Source organism: Herpailurus yagouaroundi, unplaced genomic scaffold (assembly GCF_014898765.1).
Source record: "Herpailurus yagouaroundi ecotype Mexico unplaced genomic scaffold, PumYag 77, whole genome shotgun sequence".
NCBI classification, from domain to species: domain Eukaryota; kingdom Metazoa; phylum Chordata; class Mammalia; order Carnivora; family Felidae; genus Herpailurus; species Herpailurus yagouaroundi.
This window is the reverse complement of record NW_024412388.1, coordinates 77,765,172-77,790,160: the sequence shown is the minus strand read 5'-3', so window position 1 is coordinate 77,790,160 and position 24,989 is coordinate 77,765,172. Positions and strand designations below refer to the sequence as shown.

At 35.2% G+C, this 24,989-nt stretch overlaps 1 protein-coding gene across 21 annotated transcripts in view; it reads left to right on the top strand.

Annotated features, from left to right (window-relative positions):
• ZNF644 (zinc finger protein 644) overlaps positions 1-24,989 on the top strand; it is a 106,176-nt gene that overhangs the window by 6,872 nt on the left and 74,315 nt on the right. For 15 of the 21 annotated variants that reach the window (XM_040470921.1, XM_040470928.1, XM_040470923.1 and 12 more), the window contains one exon: positions 23,519-23,579. In XM_040470921.1, coding sequence (XP_040326855.1) covers positions 23,536-23,579 — 44 coding nt within the window. In that variant the 5' untranslated portion in view covers positions 23,519-23,535. Of the gene's footprint in view, positions 1-16,055; positions 16,665-18,590; positions 18,745-23,518; positions 23,580-24,989 lie in introns of all 21 variants that reach the window. The other 6 variants (XM_040470929.1, XM_040470924.1, XM_040470938.1 and 3 more) reach the window with 3 other exon arrangements.

Sequence of the window (24,989 nt, the reverse complement as noted above, 5' to 3'; positions counted from 1 at the left end):
TTAATAATACCTACCTGGTGAGACATTTAACTCAAAATTGGGTATATGTAAAATGTAGATGACGTTTTCAGTTTAGGCATGTGAAAACAACTTTTCCTATATTTTTATACTTTGAAATGCTGTAAGTTTCCCTGTTAGAAATATTTAAAAAGTGATATTAAAATTAAATAGGCACTTAATTTTGTTTGGTTACTATTTGTAATTCCTAATATAATAACCTTTATAAAAGGGAAAATACTGAATTCTTATACTTTAATTGGGTGGATGACATATATTTAAAGATAATTTGTGGGGCTTTTATAAATAAATTGTACAGGGCAGCACTAACCAATAGGAATATGTTGTTGTGCTATAAATGTGATTTAAATTTTTCTGTAGCTATGTTAAAAAATGAAAAGAGGGGTGCCTGGGTGGCTCAGTCAGTTAAGTGTCGGACTTGGGCTCAGGCCATGATCCTATGGTTCTTGAGTTCGGGCCCCACGTCGGACTCTGCTGACAGCTCAGAGCCTGGAGCCTGCTTCAGATTCTGTGTGTCCCTCTCTGTCCCTCCTCCACTCACACTCTGTGTCTCTCTTTCTTTCAAAAATAAATAAACATTAAAAAAATTTTAATGAAAAGAAACAGGTAAAATTAAATTTATTAATGTATTTTATTTAACCCAGTATATTCAAAACATTATTCCAATAACTGAGCTATTCTGCATTCATTTTTTTCATGTCAGGTCTCAGAATCAGAAGTGTGTGTTCTGTAATTAAAGCACATCTCAATTCAGACTAGCCGGACTACAAGTGCTTAGTAGCGACGTGGCTTTTGTATTGGACAGTGCAGATATAGTTAGTTCTGTACACGTATGGAGAAAGGATAAAGTAGGAATTGAAATGAGCCTTAAAGGGTAGCTAAGAAAAGAGTCTGCTGGAGAACAAATCTGTAAAGTGATGGGAATTAAAATAGGAGACATAATTTGAAATCAGATAATAGAGTGACTTGAATCTAGTTTAAGGAATTTGTTTAGTATGGGGGATGTGTGTGTATGAGATATTGTATGTTGGAGGGTGCCTAATCATGTCTTGTACATGAGCAGTTAATATCAAATTAATATTTAAGTGAGTTAATATGAGGCAGAACAAGGGGCACTTGGGTGGCTCAGTTGGTTGTGCTTCTGACTTGATTTTGGCTCAGGTGATGACCCTAAGGTCATGGGATCAAGCCTCGTGGTGGACTCCATGCTGTGTGTGGAGCCTGCTTGGGATTCCCACCCCCCTCCCCCTGCCCTTCTCAACCCTGCTTACGTTTTCTCTCTCCCTCTCTCTCTCTCTCTCTCTCTCAAATATGCGTGCGCACACACACACGCATGCGTGTGCACACACACACACACACATGAGGCAGAACAGGAAAAATGCAGAAGAGTACTCACAAAGTCTTGTAGGTCTCCTAAGGGGAAAAAAGTGTGCTTAGGGAATATTGGTATTCTCTGATTAGCCTTATGACGGAGAATGATCAAAAAGGAATTGAATTGAGAAAAGGTTTTTAGATTTGACCATTTTTTGAAGTTATTTTTATATGTCTTATTTAGGTATAACTTACAGTGAAGTGCACACTTCTTATGACAACACCTCAGTGAAATTTTTCATAGAAGCATACACACACGACTTCTCAGATAAAGACAGTAAACATTTTCTATATGGAAAAAATTTCCAATTCCCCCTCCAAAAGTGACTACTGTTTTGGTCTCTATAACCATAACTAAGTTTAGCTTATATTTGAACTTGATTATGGCATATTTGTCCTCCTTTCCAAGGGTAGTGAGAGTTGATGGCTTGAATCTCTGTCTTTTCTGTCCTTGTTTGGCATTATGTGAATTTGGAGGTAATCAGTTGATAGGTGGTTGTTACCATAGCTCTACTTTTTTTTTCCAGTGTGGTTTATACCATGATCAGAGAGGTGTTTCTTAGTTTTCATTAATATTGATTCTTCAGAAGGTAGTTTTATGACTAGAAATTTGTTTAGAATGCAGAGATTTGAGTTGCTTCTGCAGATAACATAGTTATCTGGCTTGCTTTCATTACAGTATTCTCTAGGCATATAGCCAAGAAGTAGGTAGAGGAGGTCTTGGATTGCCTCCTAATATAGAGGTCTTTTGGAACCATTTTAATAGTAGCTTCTAGGCATTATGTAAGTTAGCTTTCAGGCATTGCAGGTTACTTAATAAGGTATTTGAGTGTTTCTGATTGTGATTGTAGGGATTGGTGTACTTCTGTTTACAGCTAAGTATGCATTCTTCACCTGAAAGATTTTGACATTTATTTATGTGTAAAGAACCTAGAATATTACCTTAAGGACACTTACACAAACATTTTTTTTTTTTCCAACGTTTATTTATTTTTGGGACAGAGAGAGACAGAGCATGAACGGGGGAGGGGCAGAGAGAGAGGGAGACACAGAATCGGAAACAGGCTCCAGGCTCTGAGCCATCCGCCCAGAGCCCGACGCGGGGCTCGAACTCACGGACCGTGAGATTGTGACCTGGCTGAAGTCGGACGCTTAACCGACTGCGCCACCCAGGCGCCCCAACAAACATTTGAATGGTTAAAATCCATGAGAGACACTTTACAAAATGAAAACTGAAGTGGAATTATTCATCATGATTTTGACTTCTACTGCTTGAATCAATTCTGTTTTTCAAACGGAATTAATGGTTACAACATTGTTTTTTATAAATACTGAGCAGCAGAAGCCTTGTTTACTGCTGCAACAATTGGTGCTTCTGGGAGAAATATTTTTATTTCTCAAATATGTATTTTATAAAGTTGAAACAGTACCTAACAATGAAAATACGTATCTTTACATCCTAGTATGCCTAGTTTTGAAGAATAGATACGTTTCGTAAATTTGTACAGAAGTGGACATGAAAATACTTTCTCATTAACATTTGGATTATGAATGCTTTTGAACTTATGAATGAGAATATATAAAGTTTTGTTTTTTTTAAATATGTAGTAAGTTTGCTTAATATACTGTAGCCCTAAGAATTTTATAGTTGTCTTGAAATAAAACCTTATATATCAACTTCTCTTATGTAAGTTTTGCATTTATGAAGTACAGAAGGCTAAAGCAAATTGGTTAGATTAGACATTGAAAAAGTGTGGTTATTATCTACAAAATATTAAGACTTATATAATATCTTTTGGGCCAGATTTAGAAAACCACAAACAAAAACAACTAGAATGTTATTAATTAACAGCCTTAAGAGCTTTAAGAGCTGACTTCTCCAGATACAAAAAAAATATTTTTAAGGGTATGTTCTATGTTTTTGTGTTGTTTTGATGAAAATGAATGTTATATTTGTATTTAGTTTTGGGAGATTGGATTTTTTTTGTATGCAGAAAAACCTTATTTTTGTGGTTGTATGTTCTTCAACCTTTGCTTGTTTTCATTGGGGTAGTTATTATACAGAATTCACTTAGTATCTTATTAGGGTAAGAATGCTAATATATGGAGTAAAGGATATGGTTCCTGCTCTGAAGAACTTATGATTTAAGACACAACTTGAAGAGCACTTAATAATGAAGCATTTGAATTACTGAGTTGACAGAAAATAAAATGAATGGTGTCTAGTAAGACTGGGCTAATTAATTAAGCTCCTTGGCAAAAATATTTTTCTAATCTAGGTTTTGAAGAAGTGGTATGAAGATTGGTGGAGAGGGAAGGAATATTGGTGGAGAGGTAGGGGAAAAGTTATGTTAAAAAAGCACAGAGATGGAAATTGTGGAATGTAAGCGTTTCCCTTACTCAAAATAGAGTCTATTTTAAATGAATGTAATGAAGAATAAATTTGATAAGATGTGGCCCGAGCTGGGGGAATCTAAAGAAGTTTGGATTAGAAATTAGAGATAAGGGATACTCCTTAAGGCCACTGAACAGAAATAAATGAATAAAAATAAAGAAAGATTAGCAGCCAGATAGAACATGATTTGAGAAGAGACTGAAGTGAGGAAGGCCAGTTGGAGGTTATTATCTTGGTGGGTGAGAGGGAAGAGTAAGGATGGGTAGTTTTAAAATCAAGCAAGTGAATTATGTGCCTCCTGTTTGTCATGCAAAGTTAAAATAAGAATGGAACACTTTTATTGTCTCATTGAAAATAAATTTACTTGGACACACAATTTGCAAATAAATTATTAACACTAACTGGGATACATTCACCTTGTTCTATTAAAAAACTGATGAGCGGGGCGCCTGGGTGGCGCAGTCAGTTAAGCGTCCGACTTCAGCCAGGTCACGATCTCGCGGTCCGTGAGTTCGAGCCCCGCGTCGGGCTCTGGGCTGATGGCTCAGAGCCTGGAGCCTGCTTCCGATTCTGTGTCTCCCTCTCTCTCTGCCCCTCCCCCGTTCATGCTCTGTCTCTCTCTGTCCCAAAAATAAAATAAACGTTGAAAAAAAAAAAAAAAAACTGATGAGCTTTTAAGTTTGGTTTGAAAACGAAGTAACACCCAAGGAAGTTATGCTGTAGTGGTATTTTCTGAATTGCTAGTACTTTGAACTAAAAAAAAATTACTTGAATATTAAGAAGAGCTTGTATTTGTAATGTTGTATTCTGAGTTATAATAGTATATTTTAGACATGGTTTAAGAGACATTCTGATTGGTATAGGAGTTGGTGGGAAAACAGATAATAAAATTAATAATCTGGAATACCAGTGTTTAAATTTGTTTTAAAATAAATACTTATTTCAAAATTTAGGAATAGTTGAGAACACAGTGTGTTGGTAGGGGAAAAAATAATCCTTATAGTTCCCTCTGAGCAGTAGCATTTTTTGATATTTAAGATGTAAGATGTTTGTCTTTATTGGGGTTTTTAAGGGTGTTTAAATGGAATGGATACTGTGTCTTATAGTAAGATTCTTGTTTTTTTATTAAAAAAAATTTTTTTATGTTTGTTTATTTTTGAATGAGAGAGAGAGTGTGAGGTGGGGGGGGGGGTGCAGAGAGAGAGAGGGAGACACAGACTCTGAAGCAGGCTCCAGGCTCTGAGCTGTCAGCACAGAGCCCGACACAGGACTCTAACCCACAAACCGCGAGATCGTGACCTGAGCCGGTCAGACACTCAACTGCCTGAGCCACCCAGGTGCCCCAAGATTATTCTTAAAAGAAAAGAATTAGAAAAATATGAAAAGTTTAGAAGTAAAATAATTAAAATTTTTTATCTCCTTTTTTTAGAGTTATTAAGTAGAACAGAATTTGGGAGTTTATAGAGCCTAGGAACTTAAGGTAATATGTTAGTCTTAGTTTAACAAGTTTACATTTTAACTGTTCTCACAGTTAATAAAGACTTAATTTCAGTAAAGAAGTTAGATTTCTGGCAACATGATAAAATAGACAAGTACATTTGACTGTGTCCAAGTTACCTGTTGAGACATCAACTAAAGTAAAAGAGAATAGGCTGTCCCCTATTGTCACTGGAAGTAGAGATCCATCCATCATCTCTGAAATTGGTATTTTGGTATAAAGAGTATGGGTGAGATGGGATGACAGTAGAACTATTTACTCTTCTCTGATTATCCTGAACTATTGATATGAGAATAGGAAGCTTGCATGAAAGCCCTCCCCTGAACCTCTTAAATATTTCCCTGTCTCTACCCATTTGTGCCTGGAAACTTGTTAGAAATAGACCTATTTCCACCTTTGTGCACTGCTTGGGTCTACGTAAGCTGAGAAGCAATGAAAAATCATCACATGCTTGAGGAGAGGCTGCAGTTTGAAAGGCCAGATTGACTATTCCGTATACATTGAACCTACTGAAAAGCTCATACAGAAAAGAGGTGGAGGAGATAGAGATAATTTGTGGCTATGATGGGATCAAAAATCTTGTGCTATGGCATTGAATGCCTTAATGGTGACTCTGCCATTAAGAGTGGTAGAAATAGCATCCTAAGAAGATGTCCTTTAGTGTGATAATTGCTTGTCCACCTTCCTCCTGGTTCATCTTATTTTCCAAGACTTACCAACTCCCTGTCAAGTTTGATTAACTGATAGCCTTCCAGCAGCTTTTTCTTAATTTAACAGGAATTGGTCCTCCTCACTCCCTGCCTTTGCAGATTGGATTAAAAATTTTTGGTGTGTAGTTTTATGAGTTGTATCTAAGACATAGTAGGAAATCTAAATCATTAAAAATAAAGGAATGGCAGGCCTGGTGCCTGGGTAGCTCAGTCTGTTAAGCGTTCGACTCTGCATTTTGGCTCAAATCATGGTGTCACAGTTCACAAGTTAGAGCCCCATATCAGACTCTGTACTACCAGTGCAGACCCTGCTTGGAATTCTCTCTCCCTCTCTCATCTGCCCCTCCCCAGCTTGCGTGCTGTAGTGTGCACACGCTCTCTCTCTGAAAACAAAGTTAAAAAAAAAAAAAACAAAGGAATGGCAAAAATACTAAAACAAGTTCATCAATATCAAGCAAAGGATAAAACCTTTTCTAGAGTAAAATGAGTGAAACAAATTTTTTAATTAATAAAAAGTTAGAACTAAACTCTATCAGTTTGAAATTGTGTGTGATAAACAGTATTGAAACATGAAGTAGAGTAAGTAATGTTTCTTTAGAGAAATTAGTAACACCAGTCTTTTTAAGAGAGTTTAATTTACCTCTCAGAAATTAATAGATCAAATAAACAAATTTAAGATATGAAGATTTGAATAGCAATAGATTTTATTTAAAAGATGTATGTCAACCTTTGTTCCAAACAGAGAATACAACATTCTTTTCAAATTCCTGTGGATTTTTTAAAAAATCGTGTTTTGAGTTTCAAAGAGAATTTGGGGTTCTAAATAAGAGGAATGGTGTAGGCCAGTATTTTTTTTTTTTATTAAACAATAAAACTAGATATTAAAGCCAAAATGATGTTAACTACTTGCTTGGATGATGAAAACTGTGTCCTGTTGGGATTTAAGCTTCAATTTCGTACTATTTAGAAATGAACAACAATGAGTATACGACATGAAAAAACAGATGAGATTAATATTCATTTAAACATGATGGGTTAAAAAACTTTCATTTACTTTGCTATCCCTACTAGAATTGGAATAGTGGTTTTCGTTTGTTTTTTTAAAGGCATAGGGTGTCAGGGACAAAGAAAACTGAAAAGTTGATCACGGAAAACTCTGGAGGCTGAAAAGCAACACGTAGTAACTAATTTTGTAGATCTGAGAAAACTGAATTTTCCGCTTATTTTTGGGGAAGGCCTAGAATTGGTGCCGTAGATCCTGGGGTTCTTCAGAAATTGGTAGCTTCAGGTACTTTTGAAAGAATTGTCCAAAAGTCTATGATAAAAAATAAGCAACACTCATGGTACCAGGAGAGGGTTTCTTACCCTCAAGTTTCTTCTCTGTACTGGAGAACTCTACACACAGCTTGGGTTAAGGGTGTCATGCTAAATAGTATTGACTAGAAATCTACATCCAGGAATCCTCCCCAGCCTCTTTTTCTCTACTGGTCCTGAGAATACTGGGTGTTAGGCTTATAACCCCAGATGTGAGGTTGGAAGATTAATCCTGTTATAGCAAACTAATGATCAGGAAAAAAGGCCAACAGATAATAACAGATGTGGATTCACCCAGAGAAATGGCCCAGACTGGTCCACATCCTACAATGACACCTACCCATTAATGCAATTTATAGACAGCCTTTAAATGTTTCATTTTCAAATATGACATTAAGGATCATTTGAAGATAACCTCAGTATGAAAGAGAAAGAAATAGAAACAGTTCAAGAAGAAAAAAAGTTACTGGAATATGTTTGGAAGTAAGATAAATTCTATCTTTGAAGCAAGAAAGGATGCTTGCTTTAAAAAGAATCCTCAGAAAACAAAGAAAAGCTCTTAGACATTTAGAATATGAAATAATAGAAGGATTGGAAGTACAGGATATGACATTAATAAAAAAGCTAGAAATTTAGAATGTTAAATACTTAGTAGAAGGTTGGAAGATAAAGTTGAGGAAATCTTCCAGAAAGCAGGACAAAAAGAGATACAAAGTAGAAGGTAAGAATATGAGAGGATCATACTTGGTGAATTCAACATGTAAAAAATGAGAATTACAGAATGGGGAAAAATGTGTGGAGGAAATTAATAATTGAACAAAAAACTTGGGTTTTCACACTGACAGGGTGCACGGAATGCTCCGCATAGTGACTAGGGGGGAAGAACCCACGTCAAAGTACATCATGGTGAAATTTCAGACATTAGAAATAAAAGGAAGTTCCTAAGAGCTTTCCCGTTTGAAGCATATAAAAGGGATTAGGAATCAGTAACAATGGAAAGTAATTGTTAATGGAATAATGCCTTCAAAGCATTTGAAGGAAAGGTATTTCCAAACTAATTCTATACCTTGCCAAGCTGTCAAGTGTGGGAGTAGGCTAAAGTTACGAAACATATGAGGTCGTTGGAATATTTATTTCAATTGCACTGTATCTCAGGAAGTTACTAGAGGATGTGGACTTTATCAAAATGATGAGGTAAATCAAAAAGAGGGATTATCCAGGAAATAGGATCCAGTACAGGAGATAAGTAAAAAGAATGCATACCTAAAATAATGGTGAAGGGAGATCCAAGGAGTGTGGCTGTGCAGCAGGTCTGAGAGTTATTAATTTAGATTGGAACGAGAAGCAAAGGGGATCTAGATGGTATGTCTTTAGAAACGTGTGTGTGCATGCACACAAAATAGAGGGGATTTTTGTGATTTTATTCAAAAGGGACGTTTATATGTAGTTTTCTTTTCCTGTGATGTCTTGGTTTTGGTATGAAGAAGGTAATAATGGCTTCATAAAATGAATTAGGAAATGTTCCTTCCTCTTCTTTTTTGAGGAAGAGTTTGTGGAGGATTGGTGTCAATTCTTTAAACGTTTGGTTTAAAGGTAGATTGTACCAGAGAATCCATCTAATCCTGGTTTACTTTTGGTAAATTTTTTCCTTATTTAATCTCTTTAATTTATAATGCTATTTGGATTTTCTACCCCTTCTTGAATCAGTTTCAGTAGTTTTTCCCCCTAAAAATTTGTCCATTTTATCTAGGTTATTTAATGTGTTGCTATACAGTTGTTCCTAATGTTCCCATATAATCATTTTTATTATTATAACACCAGTAGTAATGATCCCTTTATCATTCTTGATTATAATAATTTGTCTCTTTTTTTTCTTGGCAGCCTAGCTGAAGGCTTGTAAACTTCATTGATGTTTTCAAAGAACCAACTTTTGGTTTCACTGATTGTTCTGTATTATTTTTCTGTTCTCTGTTTCATTTATTTATGCTGTAATCTTTATTTTCTTTGTCTGCCTGTTTTGGGTTTAGTTTGTTCTTTTTCTTTTTTTTTTAAGGTCAAAGTTTAGGTTTTTGAATTGACATCTTTTTAAATGTAGGCATATATAGCTATAAATTTCCCTTTAAACACTGCTTTCACTTCATCATTTAAATTTTGGTGTGTTGTGCTTTTGTTTTAATCTTAACGTATTTTATAATTTTCCTGTGTGATTTCCTTGACTTCTTGTTTTTTAGGAGTTTGTTGCTTAATTTCCACATATTAATTTCCCAAATTTCCTTCTGTAACTGCTTTCTAGTTTCATTCCCTGGTGTTTGGAGAACATACTTTGTATTATTTTATTCCTTTAAAGTTCTTGAGACTTGTATTATTGCCTAACATATAGCTTGTACTGGAGAATGTTCATGTACACTTGAGAAGGAAGTGTTCTGCTGTTTTGAGCGGAGAATCCTGTACCTGTCAAGTCTAGTTAGTTTATAGTGTTAAAGTCTTCTGTTTCCTTGTGTTTGTTTGCTTTTTTTTTTTTTTTTTTTTTTTTTGGTCTGGCTCTATCCATTATTGGAAGTGAGTTAAATAAGTCTCCCAACTATTTTTGTTTGTTTTTGTCTGTTGTCTATTTTTCCTTTCAGTTTTATGTTTCTGTTTCATATGTTTGAGTCTTTATTCTTAGGAGTATATATGTTTATAGCTGATCTGTAATTTTTGATGAATTGACCCTTTTATCATTATAAAATGTCTTTCTTTGTCGTCTCTAGTAGTAACATTTTTTTTAATGTCTATTTTGTGTGATAAGAGTACAGCCATTCCTGGGGTACCTGGGTAGCTCAATCAGTTGAGTGTCCAACTCTTGATTTGGGCTCAGTCATGATCCCAGTATCATGGGATTGAGCCTTGTCTCAGGTTCTGTGCTGAGCGTGGAGCTTGCTTAAGATTCTACCCCTTCCCTTCTGTCTCTCTAAAAAAAAAAAAGAGTATAGCCATTCCAGCTCTTTTTCTTGGTTATAGATTGCTTGGTATATCTTTTTCCATCCTTTTACTTGCAGTTTATTTGAATCAAAAGTGTCTTTGAACCTACGGTGTATCATCTCTTTTAGATAATGTATAATTGGGTTGTCTTTTTTTACACATTCTGTCAGTCACTTCTTTTTGATTGGAACGTCAAGTTTATTTGCATTTAATATAGTTACTGATAAGGGAGGATTTATGTCCACTATTTTGTTACTTGTTTTGTGTTTGTCTTAAGGTTTTTTTCTGTTGTTCTTTTTTCCTCTACTGTTACCTTCCTTTGTTCTAAATAGATTATTTTGTAGTACCATTTAAATCCCTTATTAGTTTTTTTTCACTATATATTTTTTCATTGTGGTTGTCCTGGGAATTGCAATTAATAACTTTACTTCAATCTAGTTCAGATTAATAGCAACTTAATTTCAATAATATACAAAAATTTTTCTCCTGTATAGCTCCATTTCTTCTCTGTCCTTTGTGTAATTATTCTCATGCAAATTATGTCTCTATATGTCTCTTAAATCAGAAGAAAAAAGTTACAAAATTAAAAGTTATTTAATGTTCTATATTTTATATAATATATTTTATGTATATTTTATATTGTATCTTTAATATTTACTTATCTAGCTACCTTTACTGTGCTCATTATTCTTCAGGTGGATTCAAGTTATGGTGTAGCGTCCTTTCATTTCAGCCTTAAGGACACCTTTCAGTATTTCTTGTATATTAGGTCTCCTGGCAACCAGTTCTGTCAGTTTTTGTTTATCTGGGAATGTCTTAATTTCGCCTTCATTTTTTGAAAAGTAGTTAAAGAATTCTTGGTTGATAGTATTACTTTTTCAGTACTTTGAATATGTCTTCCCTTTGCCTTTCTGGCTTCCATGGTTTCTGGTGAGAAATTATTAATTTTATGGAGGATCTCTATACATGACAAGTCACTTATCTCTTGGTTATTTCAGGATTCTCTGGTTTTTTAGTTTATTTATAGTAGTTCATTGAGTTTTTTGGATGTAAGGTTTATATTTAGGGAACTTTTCAGTCATTTATTTAGATATTGGTGTGTTTTTTTTTAATGTTTATTTAGAGAGAGAGAGATAGCAAGTAGGGGAGGAGCAGAGAGAGAGGGAGAGAGAATTCCAAGCAGGCTCCACACTGTCAGTACTGAACACAACATGGGCTCGAACCCACAAACCATGAGATCATGACCTGAGCCAAAATGAAAAGTCAGACACTTAACTAACTGAGCCATTCAGGCACCCCAGATATTTTTTCTACCCTTTTCACTTCTCTCTCTCTCTCTCTCTCTCTCTCTCTCCCCCCCTCTCCCCCTCTCCCCCCCTCCCTCCCCCTCTCTCTGGGACTCCAGTTATGTGTATGTTGACATGCTTAATGGTGTCCCCCAGGTATCTTAGACTCCTTTTTTTTTTTTTTTTTTTTAATCTTTGATTTTTCTTTCTGTTTTCAGAGAAGTTAATCACAATTGACTTATCTTCAGATTCACTGATTTCTTTTTCTGCCTGTTCAAATCTGGTGAAAATTTCTAGTGAAGTTTTAATTTCACTAAAATTTTTTACATTTCAACTCCAGAATTTTTTTATTCTTTATCATGATTTATATCTATTTATATTTTCTATTTGTGGGACATCTATCTCATAACTTTCCTTTGGTTTGTTAGACATAGATTTCCTTTAGTTCTTTGAACATGTTTAAAGTAAGCGATTTGTGAATGTGGTTAAGTCTAATGTTTGTGTTTCCTTGGACACTTTATATTCACTGTCTTTGTTTTCCCATGTATATGAACGATTTTCTTTTAAGTCTTTTTTTTTTTAAGTGTTACTGTTTTTTTGTTGATATTGATAATCAGATATTCTCCCCTCCCCAGTGTTTGTTGTTGTTACTGTTTGTTTCTGTTTGTTTATTCTGAACTAATAAACAAAATTGAATTGAGTAAAATCTGCTTTCTTTAACATGGGTGACCACTGAAGTCTCTACTCATTGAGCTTAGTGTTCAACTAATAATTCAACAGAGGTGTCCTTAAATACCTGGAATCAGTGAGTCTCCCAGTTTTTGTTTAGAAGGTCTGTGTGTGTTGGAGCCTTCAGCATTCAGAAGAGAATTTTGTAACTTTGCCTTACTCTTAACTTGCTGCTTGTGTAGAGCTTCACGTTAGCCAGAGGTGAGTGCTTAGGGCCTTCTCAGTTTTTTCCTGAGCATGTGCACATACCTGTGCTTACATATGACCATCTAGATTCTCAGGAATATTTTGGAACTTTTTGAAGCACCCAGTTTTTCTTTTTAAGCTCTTTTGGTTAGCCTATTGTTTGTCTCAAGTGTTATCCACTGCCTTGGTCAGCTGCAATATGAAACAATTGCCTCTGATAGTTTTTGACAAATACCCTTGGGGCAAAGAGTTTTGTTTTGTTTTGTTTTGTTTTGCGTGGAGGGAGCTCTGAGGTCAAATCAAGATAGCTTTGGGAGTGGGGTCTTCCAGGAAACCACCAGACATGTCAAATAATGACAGTCCTCTGGGAATGTAGTAGTAGAGGCAGTCCACCTTCTTCTGCCCCCCTGATAGAACTGCCAGGCTGTTAGTTTTCACCAGGTTTGTGGCCTGTTGACTTTCAAAGCTACTATAAAGCTGGAGTGGGAGGCTGGGAATAGGGCAAAATAAAAATGCCACAGTTTGCTCGTCTTACTAAAATATAGCTATCTTTCTTGAATAAATTCTCCCCAGATTTCTGCGAGCCTTTGGTTAATTTCTAGTTTGGAAAATGTTGACACTATTTTTGCCAGTGTTCTTGGTTTAATGGAGATGATGCTTTTCAAATGTCCTTATTTTGATATTTTTGCTTATGTCTTACTGTTGAGTTTTGAGAGTTCTATATTCTGTTTTAGATGGCAGTCTTTTGTTAATGTAGTTTACAAATACTTTCTCCAACTCTGTCACTTTTTAATCATCTTAACAGGATCTTTCAAAGGGTAAAAGATTTTTGTTTTGATGAAGTCCAGCTTATCAAGTTTTTTCTTTTGTGGATCATGCTTTTGGTGTTATTTCTAAGAACTCTTTTTCTAGGTCTAGATCCTGATGATTTTTCTGTCTTCTACAGGATTAATAGTTTTACATTTTATGTTTAAATCTATAATCCACTTTCAGTTAATGTTGGTATAGAGTGTAAGATTTAAGTTGGTATCCTCTTTTTCTTCTGTCTGTATATTCAGTTGCTGTAGCACCAACTGTTGAAAAGACATTTTTTCTCCATTGAATTGCTTTTACACTTTTGTGAAAAATTCAGCTAGCCATCCTCAATAGGGCTTTGAGGAGGTTTTAGAAAATATAGAAGGAATACAAGGAGTTAATTCATTTTCTCATGTAGGGTTCGGTCAGATCCAAAGTGAAAAATCCACATACAAGTATAACTACATTGTTTAGAAATCAGGGGTAGGGGAGGGATGGTTAGAGAAGGGGTGGTGGGTAGTCTTGATTTTCATAACAAACTTTAATTGAAATCTTAAAATAATGTATTTGAATAATTTTAATTAAAGTAAAAACAAAATAGTATAATGCCAATGCTTTACTCAGGGGAAAATTCAAAGCCTTAAATGTCTATATTTTTAATAGTGTAATGTTTTTAATGTGGAAAAAAATACTCAGAATAACACATGGTAAAAATGTACAACTTTAGAATTCAGAAGTGCATACCTTCTTAACCCCTAGTCAAGAATTTAACACATTGCCACTCCTTCCACTCTGTTCCCTCCCAATCAGCCTCCCCCCTTGCCTTTGAGAGGCTACCATCCCACCTTTTATGGTAGTCACTTTTTTGTTTTATATTTTTATTACTTAAAAATACATTTTTGAGGTATATATTTTTTCCTATTAATGAAATTTGCATAATTGGATCTTGGCTTTTTTCAGCATTATTTGTGAGAGTCATTTATATTTTCACATAAAATTGTAGTTCATTCAGTTTCGTTGCTCTACAGGCATACCTCATTTTATCACACTTTGTTGAGCCATGCAAGTGCATTTTTTTTATTTATTTATTTTACAAATTTCAGGTTTGTGGCAACCCTGTATCTGCAAGTCTGTCGGCACCAGTTTTCCAACAGCATTTGCTTTACGTCATGTTTTTGTGTCACATTTTGGTAATTCTCACAACATTTCACACATTTTATTGCTATATTTCTTACGATGATCTGTGACCAGTTATTGTTGATGTCACTACTATAATTGCTTTGGGGTGCCAGAAACCACGATGGCCTGGTAAACTTAATAAATGTTGGTTGTGTTCTGATTGCTCCACTGACTGGCTGGCTGTTCCCATTTCTCTCCCTTTATTTGAGCCTCCCTATTCCCTGAGACACAATATTGAAAATAGGCCAATTAATAATCCTACAATGGCTTCTAAGTTTTTAAGTGAAAGGAAGAGTTGCACGTCTCTCACTTTAACTCAGAACCTGGAAATGATTAGGCTTAGTAAGGAAGGCATGTCAAAAGCTGAGATAGACTGAAAGCTAGGCCTCTTGTGTCAGTTAATGTGTGAATGCACAGGAAAAGTTCTTGAAAGAAATTAAAAGTGCTACATCAGTGAACACATGAATAATGAGAAAATGAAACAGCCTTATTTCTGATATGGTTGAAAGTTTTAGTGGTTTGGATAGAAGATCAAATCAGCCACAACATTCCCTTAAGCCAAAGCCTTATCCAGAGCAAGGCCCTTCAGGGGAGATAGCTCAGGGATAGAGCATTTAATTACAGAGCAAATCCCTCTCTTCAATTCTGGAAAGGCTGAGAGGTGAAAGGCTGCAGAAAAACTGTTTGGAGCTAGCAGATTTTGGTTTGTGAGGTTTAAAGAAAGAAGCCTTCTTTAGAACATGAAAGTGCAAGGTGAAGCAGCAAGCGCTGATATAGAAGCTGCAGCAAGTTATTCAGAAGATATCTAGGTAAGATAATTAACAAAGGTGGCTACACTAAACAACAGATTGTCATTATTGACAAAGCAGCCTTCTAGTGGAAGAAGATGCCATCTAGGGCTTGCATAGCTAGAGAGGAAAAGCCATTGCCTGGCTTCAAACGTCAAAGAACTGGTTGACTCTTGTTGGGGGCTAATGCAGCTGGTGAAACCAGTGCTCATTTATCATTCTAAAAATCCTAAGGCCCTTAAGAATTACACTACATCTACTCTGCCTGTGCTCTATAAATGCAATAACAAAGCATGGTTGACAGCACATCTTTTTATAACATGTTTCATTGACTATGTTAAGCCTACTGTTTGACCTACTCCTAGGAAAAAAGATTCCTTTGTAAATATTACTGACAATATACCTGGTCAAGAGCTCTGACAAAGATGTGTAATGAGGTGAATGTTGTTTTCATGTTTGTTAACACAGCATCCATTCTGCAGCCCATGGATCAAGGAGTAATTTCAAGTCTTATTTAAAAAGTACATTTTGTAAGACTGTAGATGCCATAGTGATTCCAAAGATAGATATGAACAAAGTAAATTGAAAACCTAGATTCAGGGGCGCCGGGGTAGCTCAGTCAGTTGAGCATACGACTCTTGATTTCAGCACAGGTCATGATCCCTGTCATGGGTCATGGAATCGGGCCCTGCATTGGGCTCTGCACTGAGCCTGTAGCCTGCTTAAGATTCTTTCTCTCCCTCTGCACCTCTCCCCTGCTTGCGTGTGTACTCTCTCTTACCTGTCTCTAAAATAAAAAAATAAAACCTGGATTCACCATTTTAGATGCCATTAAGAACATTCATAATTCATGAGAAGCGGTCATAATAACAACATGGACAGCAATTTGGAAGAAGCTGAATTCAACCCTCATGGATGACTTGGAGAGAGGTTCATGACTTCAGTGGAGGAAGTAACTTCAGGTGTGGTGGAAATAGCAAGACAACTAGAAGTGGAGCCTGAAGGTGTGACTGAATGGCTGCAATCTCATGATAAACCTTGAACAGGTGAAGAGTTGCTTCATAAGGATGAGCAAAGAAAGTGCTTTTTAAAGATGCACTTCAGTCCTGGTGAAGATGCTGTGCAGATTGTTGAAATGACAACAAAGGATTTACATATTATATAAACTTGATAAAGCAACAGCAGGGTTTGAAAGGACTGGCTCCAATTTTCAAAGAAATTTTACTGTGGCTAAATTGTTTTCAAACAGCATCACTTGCTACAGAGAAATAGTTCATGAAAGGAAGACTCATTTGATGTGGCAAATTTGTCTTATTTTAAGAAATTGCCGCAGCCACCCAACCTTCAGTAGCCACCACTCTAATCAGTCAGCATCTATCAACTCTGAGGCAAGACCAGCAAAAAGATTATGACTCATTGATAACTCAGAAAATGGTTAGTATTTTTTAGCAATAAAATATTAAAAATATAATATAATATAATATAAAATTAAGGTATGTACTTTTTTTTAGACATAATGCTATTGCACACTTAATAGACTATACTATAGTGTATACATATATGTATACACTTTTATATGTACTGGGAAACCAAAAAATCATTTTACTCACTTTACTATTTTGCTTTATTGTGATGGTCTGGAACTGAACCCATGCTGCTTGTCAGGTATGCCTGTATAGTACAGTACATTATATGAATATCCTACAATTTATCCATTTTGTTATTTGTGGAAACTTGGATTGTTTCTACTTTTTAGGCTTTTATGGATAATGCTGCTATGTATTTACTTGTGCATGTCTCCTCGTGTACTCATGCACACATTTATATTGAGTAAATATCCAGGAGTTTAATAGCTTGGTTTTAGGGTACATTTATGTTTAATGTCAGAAGATACTAAATTTTTTTCCAAAGTGTTTTGTAACAATTTACAATCTCATCAACACTTCTGCATTTCAATTTTACCAACACTTTATATTGTTAATCTTTAATTTTAGTCATTTTAGAGAGTGTGTAGTGGTTTTAGTTCCCATTTGCCAGTTTCCAAATGTATCAATTGATGCCCCTTTTTTTCCTGAGTATGGATCACAATCTCCTCTTTCTTTGTGTAGGATATAATTTTGCTTGAAAACTGGACATTATATTAACACGTTTTAGTGACTCTGGTTTCTGTTAGTGTTTTTCTGAGATTTGTTGGGTGAGGTTTATAGTCTGATTTTGATGCTTGCCCTGTGGTTTTCTTCTAGGGATTCCACTAGTTTTCATCTGTTCTCCTGAGCTATGGTTCTGTCCTCTGGCACTTCAGCCTTGTAAGGCTTCACCTTCTTGTTGCCCAAATGGTGCACACTTGAGAAATGCACTCTGTTGAAAAAGCATCAGTAGTACAGCTCTGTTTTTCATGTGTAAAAATACTGGCCTCTGCCAGATTTTTTTCCCTTGACCCCTGCAGTTCTCTTTGCATACTTCCTTCATCAGTCATCTGGTGATTTGAGCAAAGTTTATACTGATAATTTTTTCACTACTTCTCCGATTCTCTCACTGCTAGTTCTCTCACTTAAATTTCTATTTCTATTTTCAGCTGCTTCTCCAGGCCTAAAATCTGATAATAATTCTGTATTATCTTTTTCCAGAGATAATTTTTGTTTGCTTGTGCCTCACCTGGGGTGACCAGCAATCTGGGATTACTTTATTTAAATTTTAGGGATTGAGTTTGTTTTGTTGGTTTGTTTTTGTTTTAATTTGCTCAGCTAAAGCCTTTAGGTAAGGCTGCAGTACATGCAAGGACTTGTTTACTTCTGGCTCACTAGAGTTTAGTCCTTTGGAGTCTCAGTTTAATAGCGGGCAGTATTCAGTATGGCTCCCACCATTTCTGAACTGCATTCCTGTTTTGGTCCCCTTAGCTCTAAAACAACGTCAGAAATTATGATCAGTGTCTCAGCTGCCTCATCTGTATTGGTAAAAACCCCCAAGGCAAAGAAACATCCTTGGATGCTGGGTTTGTATCAGTAGGTTTCCATCCCATCTTGGATCTTGGCCAGGTCATTCTTTACTGTTGTGTTAACTTTTTGGTGCCTTCAAATTGATAGTTTTTTAAATATTTTGTTCAGTTTCTCTAGTAGGTACTTCAGTAGGAGGATTGATAAGTTATTTACTATTCTGCTATTACTACAGTTATTTCGAAAATGTTTGGATTGATGGGTGCATATAGTGTCATTATGGTAATGATTAAAGCTTTTGGCTTGGGTTTTTTCTATGGTGGCTTCATTACTAAGTATGTTGTGACGTGGCAGAGATGCTGCTGGCTGCCCTGACATACGTAATTCTCATGGCTGTTATTTCCACTGAAGAGTGTATCTTTCCTAGTACTTGGAAACATCCTGGGAAGGATTCCCAATTTCCCACACTGGCCTGCCTCCTCATCTATGAACAAATTGCTGTGGCTGCCTGAGGAATTCTCATCAGCCTGGATGCCACTTGTTCATCCCTCAGTCCAGAGGCCTATGGTGCCACTTTAACAGTTGAGTGAAGAGTGTTTTATTAATGGGCAGTCAGGGTGCCATTAACATAAATCAGAAAAAGATGTTAGGTAAGATAGCAGATTGCTCGTTAATAGTTTTCATAGATCATTTTGGAGGACCCTGAAAATTTTCATTATATGGTTATATCTAGTAAAGCTGTCTAGCAACAGAATTTCACAAAAAATAATAGTTGACTGGTAACATTACTTGTAAAAAGGATTTTGCTCAGTTTATATGTCTCTTGAAATTGACAAACTCACAAGATGTTTTGTAGAATCACTGCTAATAAAAGAGTAAAAGAGACTTTTATGTCTCTTTTTTCCTTGCCTTCAAAAATTGAGGTCAATTGTTAATCTAAAATAACTCTTCTAGCGACTCCTGGGTGGCTCAGTTGGTTGAGTGTTCAACTTCGGTTCAAGTCATGATCTCACAGTTCGTGAGTTTAAGCCCCTGTTCAGATTCTGTGTCTTCCTCTCTCTCGGCCCCTCACCCACAAAATAAACATTAAAAATTTTTTTAAATGTTTAAGAAAAATAAAAATAACCCTTCTAGGGATAAGAATAATTTAATTTGGTTTCTTTAGGATTGAGTTGTATCAGTTTGCTGTTACTGTATAATAGACTACAGTAAAACCTTGGTTTGTGAGTATAATTTGTTGTGGAAATGCTTATAATCCAAAGCACTTGTATAGCAAAGCAAATTCAAGAACCATTGGCTCAGTTGTGATCATGTGACATTCGGTGTCACCTACTACTCAAATTGCAAGACATCACTTGTTTTAAAATTTATTAGAAATGTTTGCTGGTCTTGCGGAACACTCACAGAGCAAGTTACTTGCAATTCAGGGTTTTACTTGTACTCTAAAACTTGGTGGTTTAAGACAAACCTTTATTGTTAAAACAAGTCTGTAAGTCAGCTGGGCAGTATTTCTGGTCTTGCCTGGACTCATTTATGAGTCTGCATTCAGCAGCAGGTCAGGAAGGTGGTGTTGGTACTCTTGACTGAGTTCCCTAGGGTGGCCTGTGGTGGGACATTTGGGCTGTCCTGTTATCCTCCAGCAGATTAGAGGAGGCTTGTTCTCATGATGGTAGCAGGATTCTAAGAAGAACCATGCAAGGTCTCCTGAGGTCTAGCTCAGAATTTGTGAACTGACGTCTGTTATATTCTATTGGTCTTCCTTATAAGGAAGCCTAGATTTAAGGGTAGGGGAAAACACTCTACCTCTTGATGGGAGAAACTGCAAAGCCTCATTGTCAAATGCATGAATAATGGGGAAATGTAGAATTGGAGCTGTTTTTGCAGACAGATTTTTGATTCATGATGTAAAATTAATATTCTATATTTGTTTAGTTCCAGGTTGACTTTTATTATATTTCAGGAGGAATTGTGTTTGCATATAGAAGTTTAGGCAAGTATAAATTAAATATGTCAATCTGTTCAGAGGTCCAGGTGATTCTAGTTACGTATGTTTCATTGGATATATCTAATGACATTCTGGAAGCATCGTTCATGCATTGAATTACCAAAATTGTAGTACCAGTTGTAGATGTTGAAAGAGGATTTATTTTCACCTCTACTCTTTTTTGGTTATAAATGACAGTATTCTTTTTGTATTCATTATTGTTACTCTAACTTCTTTAATTAGAGATTTCATTGTTTTCTCAAGTTTATTAATATTTGTATATTGTGATCTTATAATCCGTTTTATTGAAGTGTAATTGGTATGTAATAAATCATGTTTTATGTGTACAATTTGAATACATTTCGTATCTGTGTATACCCATGAAATCATCACCACAATGAAGATTATAAACTTCTCCTTTACCCTCAAACTTTACTTGTGCCCCTTTTAATCCTTTCATATTTATTGCTCCTCCCTTATGCAGTATATAATCTTTTTGTGTATATTTTTTTCAGTCAGCATAATTATTTTCAAATTCGTATACATTGCATGTGTCATTAGTTCACTCCTACTTATTCCATTGTAAAACTGTAAGGGTTCACATGTTGGTGGACAATTTTTCCTTCAACTTTTGGCTATTACAAATAAAGGTGAACGTTTGTAAGTTTTTATATGAGCATATGCTTTCATTTCTTTGGGTAGATACCTAGAAGTGGAATGACTGGATCATATGTGTAGTAGTTGTATATTTGACACTTTAAGAAATGGTGAAACTTTCTACAAAGTTCTCTTTCAGTTCTGGTGGCTACTGACATTCCTGACTGTGGCTGCAATCTTCAAAGCCAGTGTTTCAAATCTCTACTCTGTCTTCACCTTCTCTTTGTATAGTCACATTTCCCTGTCTCCCCTCTTTCAGGAATATATGTGACTGTACTTAGGGCCCACCCAGATAATCCAGGGTATTCTCTCCATCTCAAATTTTTAACTAATTACATCTGTAAAGACTTTTCTTTTGGGAGGAGTGGTCATACAAGGTAATATTCACAGGTATTAGGATGTGCATTCTCTTTTGCAGGGCCAATGTTTTTCATCCTTTCACACTCAGCAACTCCTAGTGGACTTTTTTAGTCCTCTCACTTTGATTTATAGTTTAGTTTGCAATAGGTCACAGTATCCAGTTCTGGGTAGGTAAAGATTGGTGGTAGTGGATGGCAGAGAGAATATTCTTGTCTCTTCTAGACATTATGTAGAAAACTCCAGGCCTGTGATTCTCAGTTGTGGCCCTGGAAATAGCAGCATGATCTTAGGAACTTACTAGAAATGCAAATTATTAGGCTCCAACTTAGAACTACTGAATCAGGAGCTCTGAGGGTGGGGGCTGGCAGTCTGTATAACATGCTCTCTAGATGATTCTGATGTATGCTAAAGTTTGTGAACCACCTTTCTAGTTTATTGACATTATTAGTATTAAAACCATATTCACCTTCTTCTCCAACTCTTTTTTGCTTAAGTCCAATACTTTAATTAGTTTGGGAATTATAGTCCACAAACTTTGTTTTCAGTAGGGATGCAAACATTTAGAACCAAAATCTTGGTACTGATGATCAGTGAAATTAATTAATTTACTCTATAGAAGTTTGCATTGGTCTGATTTTTGTCAGTTGTATCTTACTTAGATGTAGTTATTTCATAAAGTAATGTTACTGTATTCAGAAGTGATACGAACTTTTTTTCTCTAGTCCTGGAAATGTGAATTAAACTCATTAGCCTGAATTTTACTTATTTCCCTATGTACATTTTGGGATACAACACAAAATTTCTTATCTTTCATTCAGCCTACATTGTTGTACTTTTACCACGTACCATCCAGTGAAAATGCTGAAATAAGCTGAGTGACTTCTTGGCCTCAGTGTGTCCACACTGTAGTTCAGAAAAACACACAAGTAAACAATTGATACAGAGCTATCACCAGTTGTTAATAGCAATTGAGAAACACAACATCGCTGAAGAAATTAGAGAAGGATCTTTCAGGATAACTAATATTCAAACTAATATTTGAATATTGCAAAACTAGTAAAAAATATGTTAGCAAAGTTAGAGACAGTAAGTGTAGTTTGCCATGTTAAAAAGCATGAAAGTTGAGTGTGCGTGGGAGCTGTTCTGGGAGTTGAAGGGGTTTAGTATTAGAAACCTGGAGTGAATGGGAGAGTAAAGATTGGGGATAAATCGATAAGGATAAGATCATTGATGAGTAGTGTTGAAGGACTTGAAGCATAGATGTGACATCTTCAGGATAGCTGTTTGAAAATGAGGACTTACATGATTCTGAGAAGGATGAATTTGAGATGATAGTCTGGAAATAGAGCAGTTACAGTAATCTAGGTGAGAATGGCAGTAGGTATGGTGGTGCCATTTTGGGGGAATAAGAATTTAAAAGAGTAACAAGCTTGTTTCAGGTAAGGAGAGGAGATGTGTAGAGTACAGAATAAGACATACTGAGTTTTCAGAATTTGTGAAATGTGAAAAATTAGAGGTAGGTAATTTTTCAAGTATAAGGGAATGTTGGGGTGGCGGTCACATTATGCTAGATTGTAGGTTAAATTGAGGAAGTAGGAGAGTATCAGTATATACTGCCTTCTAGAATAATGGCCCATGGCATTTAGCAAATAATCATTGTTAGTCATTATTACAGTTGTTATTAGTGTATACTTTTATGCCATCTCATACTGTATTTTTATCTTCAGCTTTTTGGTGTACTTTTTGGCATGTATGTAATAGTATTAGACAAACATCTAGATAGAGGTGTGTGTTTTAACAAATACTGATTTTAATTATTGCTATACTATTAAAATTAATCAAATAAGTTATTGTAAATCTTTAAAAAATTTTATTTATTTATTTTTGAGAGAGAGAGAGAGACAGACAGACAGACAGAGTGTGAGCAGGTGAGGGGCAGAGAGAGAGAGGGTGACACAGAATCCAAAGCAGGCTCCAGGCTCTGAGCTGTCAGCCCAGAGCCCCATGCAGGGCTCGAACTCACGGATTGCAAGATCATCACATGAGTTGAAGTCGGATGCTTAACCAACTGAGCCACCCAGGTGCCCCATATTGTAAATCTTTTTTTAAAGATAACTAGAAAGATTAAGTTTCTCATTTGAATATATCTCAGTTCATCAAAAAGGTAGTATTTAGCAAGTTTCCTAAAAGTTTAAAATGATCGTGTTTTAGTTGAATGACTTTTTCAGATGTTACATAAAGAAAATAATTAGATTTGCAGTTTTTAATTTAAAACAATAAGTGTGTCATAGAAATGTACTTATTTCTATCTGAAGCAGAAAACTAAATGATGGTCTTTGCATGTATTTTTTCAGGTTTGAGTTAATTTCGAATGAGATTGTTTTTGCAACGAGATGTTAATAAGACAAAATCTAGGTAAGTAGAAGACTTTGTTAAGTGTTACGTATCAAAGTAGGAATAATACAAAAAACTTATGTTTTAAAAATGTGTCTTCAAGTTCAGAATTAATGAGTTTTTCAATAAAATTTTGAAATATGAAGAACTGACTTTGATGTACTTGCTCCAGTTGATTTGGTGGAAGTAACAGTAGAGCTATGAAATTGTGGAACTAAATTCTTCATTTTCCTTCTTTATGTTGAGTTTAATGCAGTTTCCAGTGACTATTAAACATAGAAAATTGAGTTGGCATTTGGTTTAGCTATTCAGAAACCAGTTCAGTAAGAGATTTGCTAGATTGCTTCAATGTTTTCTTAGTGGATGATAGTACTTGAGTAGTTTTTGCCTTTGTGAATTTTACTTTTTTGTTTCTATTAATGAAGCCCTTCTACAAATTGATTAAATTTGCCAAATTGTGTTTTTTTAATGTTAGTATAATGTTCAGAACTGTAAATGATAATATTTTTCTTATGAATATTTGTACTGAATGACTTTCTAATTTAGCATTGTGCTTTGCTTTAATTTTTTAAGACTGTTGATTTTCAGGAAATTGAATTGTGATCATGTACTTGTTTGGTTTGGTATATGGGGTTTCAATAATACAAGCTGTTGAGATGTTAAAAGGATACATTTGCTGTCTTTTGGTAAATGAATATGGTTTCAGGATATAAGCAGATTAAAAAGAATACTTTGATAAATTGTAGTTAATTTGGTCTTTCTCCAATCTAACCAGATGTTTCAGCTGTCAGAAACTTGCTGATTTCAAAGTTAAAAAAAGAAAAAAAAAAGCCCAGAGTGAGAAGTGCTGTGGTTGAGTAATATGCAGTTAAACAATGTATTCTCAGTAAGTAGTTTAGGCATAATTGGAAGGAGAGTTTCACTTTTATTGCTATTACATAATAATTGTAATGACAGTGTGAAGAGTTCTTACTGTGCTCTATATTGTGTTAACTGCTTCTCATGCCTTATTAATCTTTATAGTACTTCTTGTAAGGTAGGTATTGCTGTATAGAAAATTTTTATTTTTTTTGTTTATAGTGAGCTATTTCTTTTCTTTGGGAAAAGTACACTGTTTTCACAGCATTTATTATAAAGAATACTTGCCTGTATATCTTCTTGTAGGGGAAAAGAAGCTAGACTTTTTTACATAACGTCTTATAGGGATTTTGTTTGCTAATTGAATATACAGCGTCTGTTAGAACCTTCATTCTGATTTCTTAAAAGTCAGATATTGCTTAAGGGATGACACTGGTTTAATTTATTCTGGCCTTATTCTACCACAATTATGTATGCATTTTTTCTTTTTTTAGTAAAATATGTACATTTTTACATAGATTAAGTTGTAATTTATATGTGGTAAAATTTAAAGTATAGAGCTAAATGGGGTTT